Source organism: Eriocheir sinensis, unplaced genomic scaffold, assembly GCF_024679095.1.
Source record: "Eriocheir sinensis breed Jianghai 21 unplaced genomic scaffold, ASM2467909v1 Scaffold236, whole genome shotgun sequence".
Classification (NCBI taxonomy): domain Eukaryota; kingdom Metazoa; phylum Arthropoda; class Malacostraca; order Decapoda; family Varunidae; genus Eriocheir; species Eriocheir sinensis.
Genome location: NW_026111539.1, coordinates 365,033 through 390,249, shown reverse-complemented (window position 1 = coordinate 390,249; position 25,217 = coordinate 365,033). Strand labels below are relative to the sequence as shown.

Genomic DNA, 25,217 nt, shown 5'->3' with positions numbered 1-25,217 from the left:
AACCAGCCCCTTATCAAGACACCCCAGACACCCATAAGGCATCCAATCCCAAAACATGACCCTCAAAACGACTCCAGCGTCTCACCTCTCGCTCGTTGTTGCCGAAGGAGATCCCGAGGTTGGGCATGGCGCGCAGGATGGCCACGAGGGACTGGATGGTGTTGGAGTAGACCACGGGTCGGTACTGCTTGAAGTCCTCGATGGTGAAGCCAGACTCGTGGATAATTCTGGAAGGAGGAGAGAGAGGATGGTTAGGTTAGGTTATACGAGGTTAGATAGTAAGGTTAAGTTATAAAAGATTAGATTGTGAGGTTCGTAAATGATTCTGTGAAGAGGAGGGAATGTTAGGTTAGGTTATATCACGTTAGGTTAGGTGAGGTTATACGAGGTTAGATAATAAGGTTAGGTTATAAAAGATTAGATTGTGAGGTTCGTAAATGATTCTGTGAAGAGAAGGGAATGTTAGGTTAGGTTATATCACGTTAGGTTAGGTGAGGTTATACGAGGTTAGATAGTAAGGTTAGGTTATAAAAGATTAGATTGTGAGGTTCGTAAATGATTCTGTGAAGAGGAGGAATGTTAGGTTAGGTTATATCACGTTAGGTTAGGTGAGGTTATACGAGGTTAGATAGTAAGGTTAGGTTATAAAAGATTAGATTGTGAGGTTCGTAAATGATTCTGTGAAGAGAAGGGAATGTTAGGTTAGGTTATATCACGTTAGGTTAGGTGAGGTTATACGAGGTTAGATAGTAAGGTTAGGTTATAAAAGATTAGATTGTGAGGTTCGTAAATGATTCTGTGAAGAGAAGGGAATGTTAGGTTAGGTTATATCACGTTAGGTTAGGTGAGGTTATACGAGGTTAGATAGTAAGGTTAGGTTATAAAAGATTAGATTGTGAGGTTCGTAAATGATTCTGTGAAGAGGAGGGAATGTTAGGTTAGGTTATATCACGTTAGGTTAGGTGAGGTTATACGAGGTTAGATAGTAAGGTTAGGTTATAAAAGATTAGATTGTGAGGTTCGTAAATGATTCTGTGAAGAGGAGGGAATGTTAGGTTAAGTTATATCACGTTAGGTTAGGTGAGGTTATACGAGGTGAGATAAGGTTAGGTTATAAAAGATCAGATTGTGAGGTTCGTGAATGATTCTGTGAAGAGGAGGGAATGTTAGGTTAAGTTATATCACGTTAGGTTAGGTGAGGTTATACGAGGTTAGATAATAAGGTTAGGTTATAAAAGATTAGATTGCGAGGTTCGTAAATGATTCTGTGAAGAGAAGGGAATGTTAGGTTAGGTCATATCACGTTAGGTTAGGTGAGGTTATACGAGGTTAGATAGTAAGGTTAGGTTATAAAAGATTAGATTGCGAGGTTCGTAAATGATTCTGTGAAGAGAAGGGAATGTTAGGTTAGGTCACATCACGTTAGGTTAGGTTAGACTGTAAGGTTGGGCCATGAGAGATAGGGATAAATGAAGTTAGGTAAAGTTTCTTTACGTGGTCATTTGAGAAGTTTACACACCCACATTTGATATGCTTTCGTAGAGGTTGTGGGTGTTTCCAATGGTAGTTTTTTGAGTCTAGTGAGGGTTCGACAAGTCTGTTCTATCATGAACGTAAAAAAAAAACTAAACCCAACTAATCCCCTCTGTAACATTTGGAAATAATTGCCGTAAGAACCGAAAACGTCTGAGAAAAGGAAGAGGAGATAAAGATAGATAGATATATAGATAGATAGATAGATAGATAGATATTTAGATAGATAGATATATAGATAGATAGATAGATAGATAGAAATAAAGAAAGAAAGAAAGAAAGAAAGAAAGAGTGAGAGAGAAACAACACTGCGAAGCTCGAACTCTGAAAGGAAAATGTGTCATCGTTAGAGCAAAACTTTCTGCCACTGTTTCTTGGAAGTACTGAGAAAACTTTTGTTAAACTCTCTCTCTCTCTCTCTCTCTCTCTCTCTCTCTCTCTCTCTCTCTCTCTCTCTCTCTCTCTCTCAGCACGGTACTCATTACTTAAACAAAACCCGAGTCTATTGAGAGAGAGAAAAACAAGGAAAAAAATGTCCCTCTCCCTTTTTTTTATTTCTTCCCTTTTTCCCTCCATCTCCTCTTCGCTCCCTCCTCCATCCTATTTTCGTTTCCCTTCCTCTTCATTCACAAATCCTTTTTTCCTCCTTGTACCATTCCATCACGACATTGCACTGTTAACCTCTTCTTCTTCCTCTTCTTCTTCTTCCTCTTTCTCCTCCTCCTCTATTTGCTTTGCTCTCACAGTTGTCTATATATAAATTTTTCAGCATTTTTATTTCTTTCTCTTCTGTATTTTTCGTTTTTCTATTTTCCTTTCCTCGAACCCGACTTCGTTATATATTTTTCATTTCCAGGGAATTTTGATTAGCGGTACTACGCATGTTCTCTCTCTCTCTCTCTCTCTCTCTCTCTCACACACACACACACACACGCCGCCCTTTGACAAGACTGACGTTTTATTCCACTTTCAATTTTCACACACACGTTACTTTTCTCTCTCTCTCTCTCTCTCTCTCTCTCTCTCTCTCTCTCTCTCCACACACAAACGGACATGTAACAAGCAACACAGACAGACTGGAAAGGTAAATCAACAGACAAATGGGTTAACAGAACAAGAGACAGACAGACCGACAGACAGACAGACAGACAGACCGACATACAGACCGACCGACAGACAGACAGACAGACCGACCGACCGACAGACAGACAGACAGACAGACAGACAGACAGACAAAGATAGACAGACAAATAGAAACACACTCTCAAAACGAAGTAAAAATGGAATAACGAGAGAGAGAGAGAGAGAGAGAGAGAGAGAGAGAGAGAGAGAGGCATCGGCAAGCAAAATTGGGTCACTAAGCGGCATTGATGCTTCCCCCACCTCTCTCTCTCTCTCTCTCTCTCTCTCTCTTTATACACATCTCCTTTCATACCATCTCCTCCTCCTCCTCCTCTTCCTCCTCCTCCTTGATATCTTCCAAACTCTCTCTCTCTCTCTCTCTCTCTCTCTCTCTCTCTCTCTCTCTCTCTCAAGGCCTACCGGCCTCTTGCCACAGGCCTACCGGCCTCTTGAAGCTCCTACGTTCTTATGTTCTTATGTATACGTGATTGTGTGCGTGTGTGTGTGTGTGTGTGTGTGTGTGTGTGTGTGTGTAAAATAATAAAAAAAATAATATTAAAAAAATAAAACGAATAAAAATATAATTCAACACACACACACACACACACACACACACATAAAGGGGCTGCTCATGTACAAGTCGAGGTTCGTGAGACAATGAATCATGTTTAAGACGCTTGAAACACCTGAGTCAAGGGAGAGAGAGAGAGAGAGAGAGAGAGAGAGAGAGAGAGAGAGAGAGAGAGAGAGAGAGAGAGAGAGAGAGTCGAAAGAGCCGGTTCTGAATATCTACTAACAAGACATATCCGCGAACGCTCTCTCTCTCTCTCTCTCTCTCTCTCTCTCTCTCTCTCTCTTCCAGGATGTAGCTGCTTGCCTCTGTCACCCTTACAGCGGAAGAGAGAGAGAGAGAGAGAGAGAGAGAGAGAGAGAGAGAGAGAGAGAGAGAGAGAGAGAGAGAGAGAGAGAGAGAGAGAGAGAGAGAGAGAAATGAATGGAGGAGCCTAACGTGACCTTCACTAATCGACCGACTTGAGAGAGGCCAAGCATCTTGACTCTCTCTCTCTCTCTCTCTCTCTTCAGTGTCGGGCCATTCAATTTACTTCTGTTTGACAGAGTGCACCCCATATTGACCTCTCTCTCTCTCTCTCTTCTCTCTCACACACATACACACAATGAGAGAGAGAGAGAGAGAGAGAGAGAGAGAGAGAGAGAGAGAGAGAGAGAGAGAGAGAGAGAGAGAGAGAGAAGTTTAAAGAAAAATAATAATAAAAGTAATATAAGTAATGGCATGGGCAGAATAAGGTGTTAAATACAAGGGGATGTGAGGGGAGTAAGGCGGGTGATAGCTGGTATCTGGGACCGATCAATGTGACCCCCGACCCTTCGCTTCCCCCTCCCCTCGTCCCCAGCCCCGGCATCGCTCGGCTCCCCTCTGCGCAACTCGGCTGACATGCGCAGTCGAGAGGGGAAGGAAGAGGGACTGGCTGGCAATATGGCGGACTGAGAGAAGGAAGAGGAGGAGGAGGAAGAAGAGATGTCAGGGAGAGGGTGTGGGTTGGGTTAGTGCTAGTGTGTGTGTGTGTGTGTGTGTGTGTGTGTGTGTGTGTGTGTGTGTGTGTGTATGAAATCATATATATACAAATGCAAACAGAAAAACAGTGCAAGAAGAGGAGGAACAGGAGACGGTGGTGAAGGAGGAGAAGGAGAAGGAGGCAGAGGAGGAATATGAAGAAGAAGAATAGGGAGATGATGAATATGAAGAGGAGGATGAGGATGAAGATGATGATGATGGTACGAAAGAGGAAGAGAAAGAAAAATGCACAGGAAAAGGTCAAAAAACAAGATGAAAATGGGAAAAAAGTGGGAAAAATGAAACAAGAGGAAGAAAGAAGAAAAGAAAACACAGAAACCGAGAACAAAAGAAAACAAAGAAAACAAAACAAAAAGACAATAATAAATAAAAAGGAATAAATAAATAACAAGAAAAATATTATTACTACCACCATTATTTCGCTAGTTATTGTTGTTATTTTCGCTTCTTATGTAATTCCTGTTTTCGTCTTTGCTCTTGCTCTTATCATTATTATTATTATTATTATTATTATTATTATTATTGTTGTTGTTAATGACGTCAACATCATCATCATCATCATAATCATCAGCCAGTTATCAGCAGCGAGAGGAGGACCATCCGGCGAGGTCTTGTGCGTTGAGAGAGAGAGAGAGAGAGAGAGAGAGAGAGAGAGAGAGAGAGAGAGAGAGAGAGAGAGAGGAATGATGTAAGAGGTGTTAGGAATGGAAAGGAGAATCGGAGGAAATGGAGGAGGAAGTAGAAAAGAAAAAGAGAAAGAGAAGGAAGAAGAAAGAAAACGAAGAGGAATGAAAGAAGTAAGGAGAGGGAACTGAGAAAGGAGACGAAGAGGAAGAAAGAGAAAGAAAGAGGGAAAGGTGATGTAGAGAAGATAGAAGAGAAGGAAGACGAAGAGGAAGAGGAAAGAAAACAGATAATGAGAGGAGGAGGAGGAGAGGGAGGACAATAAAAGAAGACGGAAACGAAGAAGTAAAAGAGAAAAGACAAGCGAATGAGGAGAAAAGAGGAGGAAAAGAAGAAAAATGGCGGAAGAAAGAAAAATGAGGTAAGGAAGAGGAATAACGCAGGCAAAAAATGGGAAACGAAGAGGAGGAGGAAATTGAGCAAGACGGGGAAGAGGAAGGGGACGAAGTGGGTGAGGCAAGAGTCGGAATTCCAATAAGGACACATACAGAGGTGAGCCAAGTACCGCCGAAGAAGCTGTAGTGGTGGTAATAGTAGTAGTAGTAGTAGAAATAATAATGGTAGTGGTAGTAGTAGTAGTAGTAGTAGTAGAAGTAGTAATTGTAGTAGTAGTAGTAGTAGAAGTAAAATGATGGTGACATTCTTTTCTATTATCATTATTATTTCTCTTCTTTTCCTTCTTCTCCATCATTATCGTCATCATCATCATCTTATTCTTGTTCTTGTTCTGTTACTCTTCTTGTTTCTTTTCATTTTTCTTCTTTTTTTCCACTTCTTCCTTCTCTTCTTTATCTTCTACTTTTTTTCTTCTTCTTCATCATCTTCTTCTTCTTCTATTTCTTCTTTTTCTTCCTCTTCTTCTTATTATTATTTTCATCACCATCATTACTACCTTACCTTGGCGTGTCGAGGTCAACCTATCAGTAATTAGCTCCGGGCAATCGTTTACCTGTGAATCGATTTTTACCTGATTCCCTTCCTTTCATCTGTCCAGGTAATTGTTTAATTGCCTCTCGTTAACGTGAATGATCGTTAGCAGAGCTTTATATAATTATCTCTCTAACTTATCGCTCAGCTACACGGAAGGTCTTTTTTTATAATATATATGCGATGGTTAATTTCTTTGTCTAAAGGTTGAGGTAGAAGAGGTAGGAATGAAGAGAAATGGAAGAGAGAGGAAATGAAAAAGAAGAAGAAGAAGAAGAAGAAGAAGAAGAAGAAGAAGAAGAAGAAGAAGAAGAAGAAGAAGAAGAGAGGAAATGAAAAATAATAATAATAATAATAATAATAATAATAATAATAATAATAATAATAATAAGAAGAAGAAGAAGAAGAAGAAGAAGAAGAAGAAGAAGAAGAAAACGAAGTAAAAGAAAATGAAAAGCAAGGATAAGAAAATTAAAGAGAAGGAAAAGAAGAGGAAGTAGAAGAGGAAAAAGAAAAGAAAAAAAGAAAAGGAAGAAGACAAAACAAGAAGAGGTGTAGAAGTAGTAGAAATAGTAGTAGTAGTAGTAGTAGTAGTAGTAGTAGTAGTAGTAGTAGTAGTAGTAGTAGAAGAACAAAATATGATACAGAAAAACACACGAACAAACAAACAAACAACAAAAACACAAAAACAATATCAATAACAACGTAACTTGGTGTCAAATCTTTCTCTCACAAGTGTTATTCTGTCTCTCTTTCATTCTTTCTTCCTTTCTACCACCACTTCCTTGTTCCATTTCTCGTCGAAGTTAGGATATATTTTTTTTTTGGACTCTCTCTCTCTCTCTCTCTCTCTCTCTCTCTCTCTTACCGTAAACACAAATGATTAAGGAAATAAATAAACAAATAAACTCGCAAATAACTAAAATATTATAGGATAAATAATAAAGGAGATAGGAAAAAGAAAAAGGGAAGAAAACGGAGAGAAGAAAAGGAGGAAAAAAAGGAAGAGGAGATGATAAAAAGGAGAAAAGGAGAGAAAGGGAGAAAAAGAAGACAGGAGGAGAAGAGGAGAAAAATAGGAGATAAGGAGAAAAAGAAAGAAGATAGGAGGAGAAGAGAAGAAAAATAGGAGAAAAGGAGGAAAAGACAGAGAAGTTAGGAGAAAAAGAGGAGAAAAATAGGAGAAAAGGAGAAAAAAGGGAGAATATAAGAGAAGAGGAGGAAAAGAGAAGAGAAAAATGGAATAAGCGAAAAGGAGAAAAGAAAAAAAGAGGAAAAGAGAAAAAATAACAGATCCATTTGTTGAAGAGACGAGCTCTTTTATCGAACAAATACTCAACAGGTCTGAACATGTTGCTCTATCTGACTTGCATTTGCCCTGACACACACACACACACACACACACACACACACACACACACACACACACACACACACACACACACTCAATTTCCTTTCCCTTTCCTCTTTTTTTCCCTTTCTTTCCTTCTGATTTCCGTTTCGCCTTCTTGATTTTCTTGTTTTTTTTTTGTTTGTTTTTCCTTTTCTTTTATTTTCTTGTTCTTGTTCCTCTTCTTCTGTTTCTTCATCCTTCCTACATTCGATTTTTCTCATGTCTTCTTTCTAACTTTCCTCTTCTGTCCCTTCTTTTTCCTCCCTTCCTTTTCCTTCTTTACTTCACCATCTTTTCTTCCTCCAAACTTTCTTTATACCACTTCTTTCCCTTTCCTTCTTTCCTCGCCCAACAAAATAAGATTACCCGTTCTCCGCTTCCCTTCCTCCTCCTGCTCCTCCTCCTCCACCTCCTCCTCCTCCTCCTCCTCCTTCTACCTCCATTTTCCTTCCCCATTCTCCCTCCTCTCTTCCACCATTTCCCGACACTGCTATTCGCCTCAAGTCACATAACGTGGAAGCGTAACAACTCTCTCTCTCTCTCTCTCTCTCTCTCTCTCTCTCTCTCTCTCTACGCAGGGTCCTTAACTCCTTGGGGAAATTAGCATCCGTTCACGCCAATGTTTTTTTTTCTTATTTTTTTGTTGAGTGGAATAATTGAAAACACGAAAGGGGGGAGGAGGAGGAGGAGGAGGAGGAGGAGGCTTTGATAATGATGAATTAAGGCCACAACACAATGCAGGAATAAATTATGGAAGAATGTGTGTAAACAGTTACGAGAGAGAGAGAGAGAGAGAGAGAGAGAGAGAGAGAGAGAGAGAGAGAGAGAGAGAGAGAGAGAGAGAGAGAGAGAGAGAGAGAGAGAGAGAGAGAGAGAGAGAGAGAGAGAGAGAGAGTGTTCTGTATGATTCTTGGAGATATCATTACCTTCGCTATTCATTCCATATTCAAAGCAGCTTTTTCGGAGTAAGGAAAAACAGTTTTGCGGTGCTGATTGTGTACTCTATATTACTCCTTCCAGTACGCGTCTCTGCATCACTGTACAAAGATCTATCAATGATTACTCGCTGGTGGCAAAAGGAGGATACGAAGACTAAGAATATGATGGTCAGTCGGTTTTCTTCACTGCTACATGTTTAAGGCACACTATGTCAAAACGGTCCATTAGGCTATTCAACCCGTCCGCTGCGATTGGCATGGATTTCGCCTTCACTGGTAGCCTGGTCACATATAGTCCCATGTCTTTCTCTGCCTCTGTAGTGGATAGTGGAGTGTTTCCCATGTGGTATTGGTGTGCTGAATTTCCTCTCTCAAGGTGCAGGACTTTACATTTTTCTTCATTGAATTGTAGCAGCCACTTATTGCTCCATTCCTGTAGCTTGGTGATGTCTTCGGGTAGGAAATCCGCAGTCAAGGGGTTAATATATCAAAGGTGATGACGATTCTTGATGTCATTTTTCATTTCAAGTTAAATTTTGGTTGAGATTCATTCACTAGGATATTCTGTCACTGAAAAACTTTGAATAATCAGAGAGCCATTTAGAGTTCTTGTTGACGTCTCCATTTCTGTTAACTGCTTCCGATGCGTCATACTTCCCGTCCTTGGGTTCTGGTGTCAGTCGGGTCTTCTGCTGCTGCTGGGTGTCACTTTGCATTAATGTGACCTTAGACATCGTTGGACGTCTCAAAAAATAATCAGTCTGAAGCATCTCCTTCTCTGCACATCTGCGTTGCGAGTCTACTTGTATCATTTAGGCAGACCATGGACTGTTAGCACATGTCTTATCGCTGCAGTCAGTGAGGTGTCGTACATTTCAGTTCCAGGGGTGTTTTTTTCCCAAGAGCTGTTTGTGCCCGGAACTTTCTGCCTCTTGAAATGAGCAGTGTAGAGAACCTTAACACAGTCAGCCTAAAGTTATTTCATTTTTCCTCTTGGTTGTTTATTACAAAATCAAATAATTTATATCGATTTACATCAGAGTAAAAAAAAAATCATGATTTAAATCAAACTTAAATATACTGTATTTAAGACTCTCTCTCTCTCTCTCTCTCTCTCTCTCTCTAATTCTTTTATCTCTTACACACTCACTTGTTTTCCTTGCTTCCCTCATCTTCTTCCCTTCCTCTCCACCCTTTCCCTTTCCTCCCATTCATTCTCCCTCCTTCTTCGTCCTCTCCCCCCCCCCTTTCTCTCTCTCCCCCATTTCAAAACTATTCTCATTTCTCGCTCAACTTTGACAACTATATACCATCTCTCTCTCTCTCTCTCTCTCTCTCTCTCTCTCTAAAACACCACCCAAAACGCGACGATACATACATACCACGATGGCGACAATAATTACGAGGAGGAGGAAGAATCACAAACCAATTAACTGAGCGAATGTAATGAGGGAGCAGAAGGGTTGTTGTTGTCATTGTTAACGGGCGATTGATTTTGTTATTTACGTGTGGGAGCAAAAAAAAAATTATGCATGTCGCTAAAGGTCTCGACAATGATTACAATGAGAAATGTGAAAGTATAATATTATGATGGATGGGTATTAGTGTTCCTTGGGATACAGCAAAGACAGAGGGAGTGTGTGTGGGGTGAATATTGTTGTGTGGGAAAGAAGGGAAGAAAATTGCACAGCTGGGTTTCGATAACAATAGAAAAATATGTGAAATGGGATAATTAAAACGTTATGGGAGTATCAAAACGTTCCTTGGGATATGGTAAAGGGGAGTGTGTGTGATGATTATCGTTGTATGGGAATGAAGGGAAGAAAATTGCACAGCTGGGTTTCGATAACAATAGAAAAATATGTGAAATGGGATAATTAAAACGTTATGGGAGTATCAAAACGTTCCTTGGGATATGGTAAAGGGGAGTGTGTGTGATGATTATCGTTGTATGGGAATGAAGGGAAGAAAATTGCATAGTTGGGTTTCGATAACAATAGAAAAATATGTGAAATGGGATAATTAAAACGTTATGGGAGTATCAAAACGTTCCTTGGGATATAGTAAAGGGGAGTGTGTGTGATGATTATCGTTGTATGGGAATGAAGGGAAGAAAATTGCATAGTTGGGTTTCGATAATAATAGAAAAATATGTGAAATGGGGTAATTAAAACGTTCTGGGAGTATCAAAACGTTCCTTGGGATATAGTAAAGAAAAATGGAATGTGTGTGGTGAATATTGTTGTGTGGGAATGAAGGGAAGAAAATTGCATAGCTGGGTTTCGATGATAATAGATGAAAATGCGAAATGGGATAATACGCATTGGCTTAGCATTAACGTTCCTTGATAAACATGAAAGAGAACGGGAATGTACGAAGTAAATTGTGTGGAAATGAAGAAAAATTGCTCAGTTAAGGTTTTCGATTTCCATAAAAGAAAATGCAAAATGTGATAATATTATGATAGCCAAGTATTAACGTTTCTCGACAAATATGAGACAACGGGAACGTGCGTATTAAAAAAATGTGAAGGAATGAACGGAAGAAAAATTGCTTAGTTAAGGTTTTCGATATCAAAAAAAGTGATAATATTATGATAGCCGCGTATTAATGGTATATATGAAAGACGAAAGGAATCAAGCAATCCATCAATCAACGGGGACATATATACACGCTGGGGGCCACGGAGCCTCACCCACCGTTTGGCAGGAAGTCCATGGGTCGCTCTATACAAGTCTCCATTCCTCTTTTCCCAATCATCTGCATCTCTCCTGGCAAACGGAAGGTATGTAGTAAATACTGTGTTGTGGAAAAGAAGGAAAGAAAAAAAAATGCTTTGTTAGTTAAGGTTTTCGATTACAAAGAAAGAAAATGAAAAATGTGATACTTTGTTGGTCTGTTATGTAGCCTTGTTATTATTATTATTGTTATTATTATTATTATTATTATTATTATTATTACTATTATAAGAGAGAGAGAGAGAGAGAGAGAGAGAGAGAAGGAAAAAGGAAACAAATATGTGGAGCTGGAATGAAAAAAATAATGCTGTGATAAGTGTTTCAATACCAAATCAAAGAAAATGCATGATAAGACAAGATATTAGTTAGTTGTGTTCTGTTTCGTTAATATTAAAAGAAAAAACGAATGAGTTGTGAGGATAAACTTACAAAATATCCTCGTTCAGGTTTTCATTGACAAAAATAAAAACGCATGAGGTACTACCATATTGTTGTCATGTTTCTTTGTAAATATTAAGGTAAAAGGGAATGTGTTTGATAATCTGTGCGAATAAAATAAAATAAAAAGTTTCATTAGGGTTTTAAGAAATGACAAGGAAAAAAATGTGAAATCTGATCATAAGTTGTTTAGTGACGTTGTCTTGTGAATATTAAGGAACGAAAAGATCGAATATAATGAGGAGAGTCATCTCAAAATATTTCCCTCTTTATAAAATTGTGCGATGTGAAATGACCTCCAATTACTGGGCGTTCATAATACCAGCAAAGAAAAGAAGAGGAAATGGACGTGCCATGAAAACGTCACCGGGTCGTCATCGCATTTCCACATTTATTAATTCAGAAAAAAAGATGGACGAATAAATTTTAAGACGAGTATGCCAGGAAAGATTTTAATTACAAACAGCTCTTCCTAATACAAACAAATAAAAAAAGAACCCACATCACCACACTGCCATCGTGCTTTCAAGGTGACTTATTCAGAAAAATCACGGAGGAATAAAATTTAGGACGAGTATGCCGGGAAAGATTTTAATTACATACAGCTCTTCATAATACCAACAAATTGAAAAAGAAAAGAACCCACTCATCACACTGTCATCGTATTTTCACATTTACTTATTCGGGAAAAACGTTGACAAACAAATTTTAGGACGAGTATGCCAGGAAAGATTTTAATTACAAACAGTTCTTCATAACACAAACAAATAAAAAAAGGAGCCCACATCACCACACTGCCATCGTAATTTCACATTTACTTATTCAGAACAATCATGGACGAACAAATTTTAAGACGAATATGCCAGAAAACTTTAAATACAAACTCTTCATAACACCACCAACAAAAACAACAAAAGAATTGCACCCACAAAGAAAACGTCAATATATCGCCATCGCGTTTTCACATTAATTTTATTCAAGAAAATCATGGACGAATAAAATAATGCTAAGTCTGTCAGGAATACTTTTAATTACAAACATCTCGCACTGGACATTCATTCAGCTTTATTAACGTTAAACTTGCTGCCGCGTCTGCTTCGAAATAACGTCTCGTCATTTTATCTCTTTTTCCAAATTAGCTTCACGAATTATATTAAGGACGAGAATAAGTTTTAAGATGTCATTCGGAAGGATTTTAATTACTAGCAACTCATCTTGTATACATATACTTCATTTTACGTTATTGTCTTGTATATCTATTTCGCTTTGACATAATTCATTTTGCGGTGAATAATTTCCTTTCCGTGACAAATTTGTTCGATGCCGCGATATTCATGTTTGCCGGGACACGAGACGGAGGTGGAGCCATTTCACTTATTTCGCTCATGTTTGTTCCGTGAATCGAGTGCTGAAAATGTCACTGGCGTAAAAATAAACAAGCAATCTATCAATTGTTATCTCCTTTATACATTTACCTATGAATCGAGATGTGCAAATGTCTATCAGTTAAAGATAAATAAGTAAACAAGCTATCAACTGTTATTTCATTCATATTTTGCCTACGAATCGAGTATTGCAAATGTCTCTAACATATAAATATAAAAAAAAAAGATCACCTGTTATTTCGTTCATAATTTACCGTGAATCGAATGTTCCAAATGTCACTAAACTGGAAAATAAATGAATAAACAAACTATCGACTCTTACGTCATGTACACCTTTACCCATGATGCCAGTGTTGCAAATTTCACCAACTTGAAGATAAACAAACAAACGACCAGCTGTTATCTCGTTTATATTTTGCCCGTGAACCGAATGCTGCAAATGTCAGTGACTAAAAATTAATGAACAAAAACTCTTAACTGATATTTCTTTTTATACTTTACCTATTTATGAACTGACTTGCGAATGTCACTAACTAAAACAATAAAAAAACAAAAAAATACATAAAAGTTCAACTGATATATTTATTTACTCTATTTTGAGTGTTCGATCATTAACCCTTTTCTTTCTGCCTTTTTTCGTTCTATAATGGCTTTTGATGTGCCTCGTTGACAATAAAAAAAAAAAAAATGGATAAAGACAAAACCAATAAAATGTCTACGCAAATCTTTCTGCCCCTGCAAAACATAATGAACAGAAAATATACTTAACACATGAGACATTCAAAATAACCAACACAAAACCCCAAAATTATACAGCACAAAACATAATTACCACATGACACAATCCACAAATATTCAACACAAACCATAACCGTCTCAAAACATATGCAACCCAAGCCAATGATACAAAACGGCGCACGGCGGCAATTAGAATCCCACCGCTGCCACCAATTATTGCACGCATGTTCGCTTGGCCTCGGAACACATCCCGCACTAGAATTCGGAGGCCGGAGCTGAGGCGAAGGCGAGGCTATATATAGACCAGAGACTTCCCACGTCAACTCAGCCCTCCATGGTACGCCCACTCCCTCGCTGCCATGTTCAAGCAACCGCCCGCAGTTTGTTTGTTCCCTTGCATTACTTTGCTCTCATTTCCTTCTTTCTTTCTCCTCATTTGCCTTGCTTTCCCTTTCCTTTCACTTGGCTTTCCTTCACAGCTGATTTGCTTTCCTGTCCCTTTCTTCTTCTTTCCCATTTTCTTTACCTCTCTTTTTACCTTCTTTTCCTCTTCCATTACCTCTATTTTTTTCTACGCCTACCCTTTTTTCTACGCACTTTCATTCTTCAGAGCTTGTTCTCAAACTATTACAATCACTAACAAAGCACTGCAATCACTAAACTTCCACAGCTCTTTATTTATTTTTTTCGATGCCGGCCCTATTTTTTCACGTCATTTCTGTCTTCAAGGTTTATTCCAATGCTCTTACAATAAATAACACAGCATTACACTCACTAACTAACTTCCCAAGGCTATTACTTTTTCCCTATTTATTCCTATTTTTCCCATGATCCTTGTCTTCACATTCACACCCTTTATTATTCTTTCTTTTTTCATGCTTTTACGATCATTATTAATTTTTGAAAGTCTTACAGTCATTAAAGTTTCACAGCTAATCCTTTCCTTCTACGTTCCTTCAACCTTGATATTCCCACGGCTATTTTTCTTCCCACGCCCAGTTTCTTCTCACGCCCATACAATCATTAAAAGACACTAAGTTTCCACTGTAAATAATTTCTTCCCATGCCCGCACTTTCCCACGCCTTACACTCAATCGTAAACACAGCATTCCCTCGGCTATTCCTTCCTTCCCACACCAATGATTTAGATTATAATTATTATGGAAAAGGGGGAGGAGCTTATTTGTGAAGTTAGTGTGAACATGATATAACTCAGACTCGTCCACTCTCTCACTCCATAACACACACAAACTCACTCACTCACACACACTCTTATACCTTCCCTCACTCACTCTCCTTCACCCCCTCACCCTTACACTCACTCCCTCCCTCACTCACTCACTCACTCACACGTGTACTCACTCATTACCACTCAGAAGCACAACGAATTCCAACGTTATGCAATTTCTATGTTAATATATTCACGCATTTCTGTCTAGTGCCTCATTGTTATACGTATGACTCGTGGAATATGTATAAAAACTTGTGCAATAAAATAATACATTAATTAGTTATTCAGTCAAACCGTTATTTTCTTTCTTTCTTATTTCTTTTATTGTTGGACTAATTGGTTGTTCTGTACCTGCATTCCGTTTGTTGAAATTGCTTATTCGATCATTCTTTTTTTTTTTTCGTGGGGTGGGGGGGGGGGAGAGAGCGAGAGAGAGAGAGATGGAAAAGAAAGATTGCCAGAAAAATGAAAATGAAAATATATGAATAAAATAATGAAAAGCGTCAACAAAACATAGAGCTAGAAAAATGGAATAGAAAAGGGAGGGAGGGAGAAAAATGGGGACACAAATTAAACAAGACAACAAATAAAGATAAAAGAAAAAATAAACCATATATTATAGAAAACAATACAAACATCGCACAAAGGAAGTCTAGTAAATAAATAAAAAATAAAGAAAGGGAGAAACGGATACACGAACAAATAAATTTCGACAATAAAGAAAATAATTATGTATGAAAAAATAGTGCTCATGATTCTCTCTCTCTCTCTCTCTCTCTCTCTCTCTCTCTCTCTCTCTCTCTCTCTCTCTCTCTCTCTCTCTCGTAACTCCCTTTTACGGCTTTGTTCTTCGTATTCATCTCATTTTATTCTTTTTTATTACTTTAATCACTCGACAATGCTTTATACTCTCTCTCTCTCTCTCTCTCTCTCTCTCTCTCTCTGCTCTTTCTTTCTGACGTTGCTTTCTGCCCTTTCCTTGTTTCTGTTTCCTCTCCTCCTCCTCCTCCTCCTCCTCCTCCTCCTCCACATCCTCTTCTTCCTCCTCCTCGGTTAATTCAATGCGAGCACGGCACGTTTCATCGCAGGTGAGGCATGTGGACAAAATTCCAGGTATGCGGCGCACTTACCTGGCGACGAGACATTATTGCGCGCTCAGGTATGTCTGTTTCAAGCCGATGTTTGTCTGGCATTGCACTCGTTCGTACTGCCGTCTGTCCCTTCTTCCTTTTCCATTCAGCTTTGATTAAAGATTGGTTTTAATTTGTGTCTAGCGTTTCATTGTGTACTATATATTATCTTTTCAACATGCTTACTTTTTGGTTCGTTTGCTTGTTGTTTTAATGAGTATGATGCCTTTATTTTATCGTTTATATGTTAACTATGTGTCTTATTCTTTTACACAGAGGAATGAAAGGAGGAAGCTCAGAGGGGCGAAAAACGATGAAACAAAAAACAAAAAAAGCTCGTAGCCCGCTTCGTGTTCAAAGGTAAAGCCTATTTTCCTATGGTAGTGGCAGGCGGAAGGGGCGCTACACTACTAAAAACAAAGAGCCAACAACAACAGACGCAGCGTTCAGCTCCCAGAAGGAAAGATAAAAGGAGATCCTAGAAAGTTAGATTAGGTTGGAGAAACATCTCAAGCCTCCTTTCTGAAACACGGTTGAAGATATAGGAAGGAGGTAATACAGACGAAGGAAGGCTGTCCAAGATCTAACCAGGGAAAGGGATGTAAGAGTGAAGGTACTGGATAACTCTTGATAAGTTGTAGGAAGGAGAACACACACACACACACGAAGGAAGGCTGTCCAAGATCTTACCAGGGAAAGGGATGTAAGAGTGAAGGTACTGGATAACTCTTGATAAGTTGTAGGAAGGAGAACACACACACACACACGAAGGAAGGCTGTTCAAGATCTTACCAGGGAAAGGGATGTAAGAGTGAAGGTACTGGATAACTCTTGATAAGTTGTAAGGAGAACACACACACACACAAAGGAAGGCTGTACATGAGTTTACCCGTGAAAAAAAATGAAGAAAAAATGAAGATGCTGCTTAACTCTTGCATGGGGAAGTTGGACGGCATTGAGAGGAGCTAAAGAATACTGGATTTATCAATTTAATATTTTTTCTTCTCTTCCTCTATCATAAGAAAACAAATGACACAATGGTCGGTATTATAAGACACTTTGGCTTCTCACATCAACTATTTCTAAAGGTCAAAGAGGGAATCAATCGGGTTCTAATGAGTGGTTCTTTAGGTTCACGGTACAGAAGAAGGGTCAGACTACCACCAGGGTCATAAAACTACTTCTGGAAATGACCCAAACTCCTAGGAAAGCCTTGTCAAATAGGTGAACTTTGGGGACGAAATGTTTAGTTATACGGCCCAATATGACGGGGGGTGAATGGTATGTCTTTTACGTTTATGTGTCTAGAACGCGAGTAATGGAGGCTATAATATAAAAAAAAACATCTTGATAATGACGTACATACATATAGAGTAAAAACGGCATTTTACACTAGGTAACTCTTTTAACACAAAGCTTCGTTAGCTGTACAACGTTACTTCATTAACCGTCATTTCATAATTTCCTGTAGATAGAATTTTAACGATTTTTTTTAATAAATTTTTAACGGTGAACTTGTTGACATAATTTATTTTCAACTATTTTTTTCTTCTGTAAAATTCTGTAATTGGATTTGAATGTGTAATTTGTTGTCCTTCTTTCTCGATTTTTGGAGGGGGGGAAATTTAATTATCAGCGTTTTTATATTCCTTTCCCTTCCTTAGTTTCTAATGTCAATAATAATAATAATAATAATAATAATAATAATAATAATAATAATAATAATGATAATAATAATAATAATAATAATAATAATAATAATAATAATAATAATAATAATAATAATAATAATAATAATGATGAAATGAAAGAGGAAAGGCAAGTAAAGGAAGAAGAGAGGAAGTTAAGGAAAAGAAAGGTAAGGAGAGGGAGGAAAGGGGGAGAGAGGAAGGAGGGAAAAAAGGAGGGAAAATAATATAGAGGGAAAAGAAAGAATTGAAGGCGATGACAAGATACTAATTAAGATAAACACACGCACGCACACACACACACACACACACACACACACACACACACACACACACATACACAGACACAGTCTCTCTCTCTCTCTCTCTCTCTCTCTCTCTCTCTCTCTCTTGCCACGCCATGTAACTCTCTCATCTCCTTTAACTGGTGAACTCAAGAGGACAAACCGGCTATACTTCGTTCCTCTTCCTCTTGCAATGCTCCTCTTTCCTCTTTACCTCTTTAAAACCTTCCCTCTTTCCTCTCTTTCCTCCTCTTCCAGTTTGAATCCATCCTTTTTCCTCTTCTTTAAATGCTCCTCTTTCCTCCTCTTCCTCTTGAAACGTTTCCTCTTCCCTCCCCTTCCTCTTATAACTCATCTTTCCTCTTTTTCCAATACTTTTCTTTCTCCCTCTACCTCCTTCCTTCGTTTCCTCTTTCCTCCTCTTCCTCCTTCAAAGCTCTTACTTCCTCTTCCACCAAAACCGTTTCCTCTTTCCTCCTCTTCATCCTCTTACAACGTTTCAGATTTTCCTCCTTTTCCTCTACCATCTTCCTCGTTTAGCTCCTCTTCTTCCAGCAACTCTTACTTTCTTATGCTTTTCCTCCTACAAAGTGTTTCTCCTCTTCCTCTTGAAGCACTAACTCTGCTGCTGTTCCTCTTAAAGCAGTGACTCTCCCTACCATTTCCCCGAACACTGCATCTTCCTCCTCCTCTTCGTCTTCCTCTCAAAGTACAGACAGACCCTTCCTCTTCTTCCTCTTTTATTGTTTCCTCTTACTTCCCCTTTATTATCCTTATTATCACCTCTTCTTTTTTTTCCTTCTCCTCTTGTTTTTCTTTCTAAAGCACCACTACCATCACCACCCCTTCCACCTCCTTCCACTTCTTTAATTCTCATCCTACGAAAAAAGAGCTCATGTTTCCTTGCACCTCTTCCTCTTCTTTTTCCTCTTTACTATTCCTTTATCATCCTATAATAAGTCACCTCTTCCTTTCCTTTATCTTCTTCCTTTTCTTACTATTTTCCTTTTCCGTTATGATCTTGGTATATGGTTTCTTCTTTTCCTCTCTTCCACCCCCAACACCTCTTTTATCACATTCCTTCTTCTTCCTCTTCTCCTCATCTTTTTCTTTCTTCTCCTCCTACTTTCCTTTTCCATTATGATCCTTTTATAAATGGTCTCTTCTATTCTCCTCTTCCTCTTTCTTCTTCTTTTCCTCTCTAAGACAGCAACAACTCTCTTATCCCACTTCTTCTTTCTTCTTCTTCTCTGGGACGCGGGCAATGCAAAGGACAAAGAGAAAGAGACAAAGGAGAAGAGGAATGATAAAGAAAAAAAATAATGCAATGGTAGATATTTATGCTTCATTTCTGCACAGTTCCTGAAATCCCCTCCCACACACACACTTATCAAAGGAAAATAAGGAAAACTAAAACGAAAATATGAAAGGCAAAACTAATAAAAAAATATCCCCGCCGCCCGTCCTTCGCGAAACACGCACTAAACATTTTTCTAATCCGGCGCTGCGGAGGCGGTTCTGCGAAACTTGAAACCAGAAACTCCCACCGTGATTCATCTGACCAACACAAAGCACGTGATAAAGAACCAGAAGAGGAGGAGGAGGAGGAAGAGGAAGAGGAGGAGGAGGAGGAGGAGGAGGAGGAGAGAGGAGGAGGAGGAGGAGAGAGGAAGAGGAGGAGGGAGGAGGAAAAGGAATAGAGAGAGAGAGAGAGAGAGAGAGAGAGAGAGAGAGAGAGAGAGAGAGAGAGAGTGTAAACTTTGATTAATTTAGCGCTCCCCCTTGTGTGTGTGTGTGTGTGTGTGTGTGTGTGTGTGTGTGTGTGTGTGTGTGTGTGTGTGTGTGTGTGTGTGAGGACATAAAAGCTCCTACACCGTCAGGAGAAATAATCAGGGGAAAAAAATAAGGCAGTGACTCCTAACAGACCTACAAACACTGAAAAACAAACAAACAAACAATAACAAAAGAAGGCCACTGAAAAAGCAGTAATTAAACTCCCCCTATACAACACCATTAAAACAAACAAACGAACAAACACAATAAAAAGCAAGTATATATATTAGTCAGGAAAAATATATACAAAACAAAACGCAAACTAAAAAAATAAAAAGAAAACAGCATAAGAAACCACGATAAAACAACATCAAAACAAACAAACAAACAAACCAAAGCAAGTATATTAAGGACATGCAAAAAATATATATAAAAATCAGAACACACAAAAAAAAAAAAAAAAAATAGCATAACACACATCGATAAACTTATAAAACAGCAATAAGGGAGCGAGGGGGCAGCATTAGGGCATTAAGCACAGCATCGAATCAACAAAGCCAGCATCAGCCAGCGCAGCACAATAGGCCTACCATCATCCTTACGCCTAACCTTGGCCTACTTCTTCCCAGCTGCTTTTTTTTTTTAGTTTTTCGTACACGGTTTCGTTCCACTTTTTTTCCATTCGTCCATCTATCAATTTCAGGCTATCTATTTGTATCCAATTATTTCAAACAATCCGTCAATCAATATCTGTCAATTTCTAGTCGTCCAATAATTTCAGGCATCTATCTTTTCATCCTTTCATCCAGTTTCATTTTTCATCCATTCTTTCATCCGGTTCGAAATATCAGTTCATTCATCTCTGTCTATTCATCTTTTCTATCCTTATATCTATCCACCCACGGCCTCCACTAAGCTCATTCATCTCTCTCTCTCTCTCTCTCTCTCTCTCTCTCTCTCTCTCTCTCTCTCTCTCTCTCTCTCTTGACTCACCCTGCCCTACCTTAATTTTAGATCCAGTGAACTCTTCCCCACCCCATCGCTCCCCCTCCCCTCCCCCTTCCCCCCTTCACTGCACTCCACTCGCCTTGTTACAACGTTATAGCAAGAGGCGAAAGATAGCTAATCTCTCCTCCTCCTCTTCCTCCTCCTCCTCCTCCTCCTCCTCCTCCCTCCTTCCTTCGTCTAGTTGTTCTTTCTCTCTCTCAAGCAACTTAACACACGCAACACGCAGGGAAAAGATAATAACGTGCAATACACCACGTCAAACACACACACACACACACACACACACACACACACACACACACACACACACACACACACACACACACACACACACACACACACACACACACACACACACGAGGGGATGTAAATAAGTATGGTAATAAAAAAAAGGTAGCAAAGGTAAGAGAGAAAAAAATGAAAAAGAAAAAATCAAGAATATAATATGAAACGTGTGAAAATCTACGGTTGTTGAGTGTCACGTTTCAATTTATAATCCCCCCCCCCCCCCCCCCACACACACACTTCTCTCCCTCTATCGCCTCCCCACATATCACAATAAATAGTAATATGATATACTAAAAACACTTTGTATTGTTCTGAGGCTTAGTTCAACACCCTATAAGCCTCTTAGCAGCGGCAGGAGAGAGAATATCATCATTACTCTCTGTAAATCCCCCTTTCGCCTTTACTTTCACTCCCTTCTCCATTATATTCTTCCCTCCATCGACCATTTCTTCACTCCACAGACTACCATCTTTCTCCTTTTCCTCCTTCCCCTTCCCCTACTATCTTCCTCCCTTATTACCTCCATGATCTTCCTCCTCTTCTTCCTTCACCTCCCCTAACCTTCCTTCTCCTCTTCCTCCTTCACCTCCCACTACCATCTTTTTCGTTTTCCTCCTTCCCCTCCCCTGCCATTCTTCTCCTCTTCCTCCTTCACCTCCCCCTACAATGCTTTTTTTCTTCCTTCACCTCCCACTAACATCTTCTTCGTCTTCCTCCTTCACCTCCCCTACCATCCTTCTCCTCTTCCTCCTTCACCTCCCCCTTAAATCCTTCTTCTCTTCCTCCATCACCCCCACTACCATCACTCCTTTCCTCCTTCGCCTCCCCTACCATCCTTCTCTTCTTCCTCCTTCACCTCTCGTAACATCCTTCTCCTCCTTCTCTTATACATTTTCCTTCACCACCAGATGTACCAGAGCGCCAGGTGAATAAATGAAGAGGCGAGAGATGTTATTTCGAGGGACCGGCGGCGTGCCAGGAAGAAATGGCTGAGCGAGGCATTGGGAAGTTTCTGAATAGTGCAGAAGGATTAGGAAAAGTTGGGGCGAGTTGGGAGGATTTTCTTTTCTTCGAACTTCACCATTTTTTTATTTCCTTTCTTCTAGTGAAATTGTACAAAGTTCTAAATTTTCTCTTCCCAAAGTTCCTATTTTTTTTTCCTTTTCTGTCGTTAGTTGAAATCGTAGTGGGTGCCTAATGAGGATGATAATGATGATGATGATTATAACTAAAGCTGAGAGTTATTAGTGTCTTGAGAATCCAATATATCTCAATTAACAAACCCGACAGAGCAAATGTGCATATCAATTCTTACACCCACGTATATGAAAATCAATAATCACAATACCTATCAATTCATAAACCCAATAAATCAAGCATATATAAATTCATAAACTTAAATATATATCAATTTTGGTTGTAGGGAGACTAAGCAAGACAAAAAAATGGACACTAAAATTTTCTTTACCGCTACACTACTGACAGGGGCCGACCACCACTACCACCACGACCACCCACTCAACTAATTCCCTCCGTACAATCTATACAAGAATACTTTAAGGCTTCGACATGGATAAAAAAAAAAAAAATCATCACCCCTACAAAAAAGAAATGGAAAAAATAATTGACTTCGTAAAATGTCTGGAAATTAAAAGATATGGGACGAACTGACAATATGGTGGTGGTGGTGGAGGTGGTGGAGGTGGAGGTGGTGGTGAGCAGAAAGAAATATGGAATGGTGGTAAAAAATGTGAAAGGAATGATTAATTTAAATTCTGAATCGAGAGAGAGAGAGAGAGAGAGAGAGAGAGAGAGAGTCTTGGTGGAGATCAATACGAGGAGATCTTGAGACAATCTCCTCCTCCTCCTCCTCCTCCTCCTCCTCCTCCTCTTTCTATATCTCTCATTCTTCTCCATTTTATCCTTTTACTCATTTTCTCAACTTTATTTCATCTTTTGTCCTTCTTTGTCTTTCATTTTGTTTCCTTTATTTCCTTTTTTCTTCTTCTTCTTCTTCTTCTTCTTCTTCTTCTTCTTCTTTTACTTCTTGCTGACGTTCAAAAAATTCTCGCCTCGTGTCTCAGTAAACTCTTCAATGTTCCCAAGACCCACAAAATCCTTTCTAAGCATTATCTCTCTCTCTCTCTCTCTCTCTCTCTCTCTCTCTCTCTCTCTCTCTCTCTCTCTCTCTCTCTCTCTCTCTCTCTCTCTCTCTCTCTCTCTCTCTCTCTCTCTCTCTCTCTCTCTCTCTCTCTCTCTCTCTCTCTCTCTCTCTCTCTCTCTCTCTCTCTCTCTCTCTCTCTCTCTCTCTCTCTCTCTCTCTCTCTCTCTCTCTCTCTCTCTCTCTCTCTCTCTCTCTCTCTCTCTCTCTCTCTCTCGTGGATTAAGCATCCGACTGACCCACTTCCACCCGCGGCTGAACGGAGTCTAGCATCAAGGTGTGGACAGGACCCGGCCGAATTTACCGTATTGCTTCGCCTCCCCGCCGCTTGGGGTCTATGTGGCGCTGGGTGATGTAGGGCGACCCGGGGAAAATGTTAGATAGGTATGTGTGAATGAGAGTGAGGAAGGAAGAGAGGGAGGGAAGGAGAGAGAGGTTATATATATATTTTTTTTGGTGTAATCCGTATTGGTGATGTAGGTTTTGGTGATGATGATGATGATGATGATGAATGGTTTAGTAATGAATAGTTACGTAAGCAGTTTAATAGTTTTTTTCCTCACTACTACTACTACTACTACTACTACCGCTCTTACTACTGCTACTACCGCTACTAAGAAGAAGAAGAAGAAGAACAACAACAACAACAACAACAACAATACAACCACCACCACCAGTACCACCATTACTCTTAATTACGGTCCCATTAACAACACCACCACCACCACCACCACCACCGCCGCCCGCATCATCGTTTCCCAGAACACCAAAACAGACGCAGAAACCCAGGCGAGAGCGAGAGTTTATAGCAGCCATCCGTGACCTTTGACCTCTGCCCTTCCGTGACCCTTCCTTTCCTGCTTCCTGACGAGTGGAGGAGCCGAGGGAAGGAGAGGAGGGAGAGAGAGAGAGAGAGAGAGAGAGAGCATCCTGTACCCGTTATAACAGATTTCAAACAATGGAGGTGGGTATATTCTCTCTCTCTCTCTCTCTCTTTCTCTCTCTCTCTCTCTCTCTCTTTTCCTCTCCATTTCCTCTCCCTTTTTTATCTATTATTTTTGTATCCTTATCTGTCTTCTTGTCTTATCTATCTTTTTTTACTTATCTTTCTCCTGTATCATCATCTTAATAAACGGGATATCCTTTCCAGCCGACACACTAATCCCTCACACACACACACACACACACACACACACACACACACACACACACACACACACACACACACACACACTGAATCCTTTACTGACTCATTCTGGACGTTCTGGACGTTGGCCATGGGGGGGAATACACACTAAATCCTTCCGTTCTCTTATCGTATTCCCTATTTTCCTTTTTTTTCTTTTATATTTTTTTCTTGTTAACATTTCTTTCTGGTAACATTTCTTTGTGGTAACATTTATTCTTTTAACATTTCTTTCCAGCAACATTTCTTTCTGGTAACATTTCTTTCTGGTAACATTTCTTTCTCGTAACATTTCTTTCTGGTAACATTTCTTTCTCAAAACATTTCTTTCTCAAAACTTTTCTTTCTCAAAACATTTTCGGGTAACATTTCTTTCTGGCAACATTTCTTTCTGGTAACATTTCTTTCGGGTAACATTTCTTTCTCAAAACATTTCTTTCTGGTAACATTTCTTTCTCGTAACATTTCTTTCGGGTAACATTTCTTTCTGGTAACATTTCTTTCTGGTAACATTTCTTTCTCGTAACATTTCTTTCTGGTAACATTTCTTTCTGGCAACATTTCTTTCTCGTAACATTTCTTTCTGGTAACATTTCTTTCTGGTAACATTTCTTTCTCGTAACATTTCTTTCTGGTAACATTTCTTTCTGGTAACATTTCTTTCGGGTAACATTTTTTTCTCGTAACATTTCTTTCTGGTAACATTTCTTTCTGGTAACATTTCTTCAACATCTATAAATCTTTTCTCTCATCGCGTTTCCTATATTTTCATTTTTCTACAGTTTCATTGCCCTTATATCATTTCTCTCTCTCAAACTTTTTCCCTTTTTCCTTAACTTCTTCCTTCCTTCCTTCACTTTTCCCCTTCCTTCCTCCCTTTCTTCACTTCATTGTTTTTCGTCTCTCTAATTTTGTGTTTTGTTTGTTTCTCTATTTTCTTTTTTTACTTTACCTTATTCTCTGTACTATTCTTTTACT

At 39.2% G+C, this 25,217-nt stretch overlaps 1 protein-coding gene across 1 annotated transcript in view; it reads right to left on the bottom strand.

The window, feature by feature from the left end:
* The window catches only part of LOC126991065 (guanine nucleotide-binding protein G(o) subunit alpha-like), a 248,579-nt gene that overhangs the window by 116,523 nt on the left and 106,839 nt on the right, over window positions 1–25,217 (bottom strand). The window contains 1 exon segment of the mRNA XM_050849759.1: window positions 86–227. Coding sequence (XP_050705716.1) covers window positions 86–227 — 142 coding nt within the window.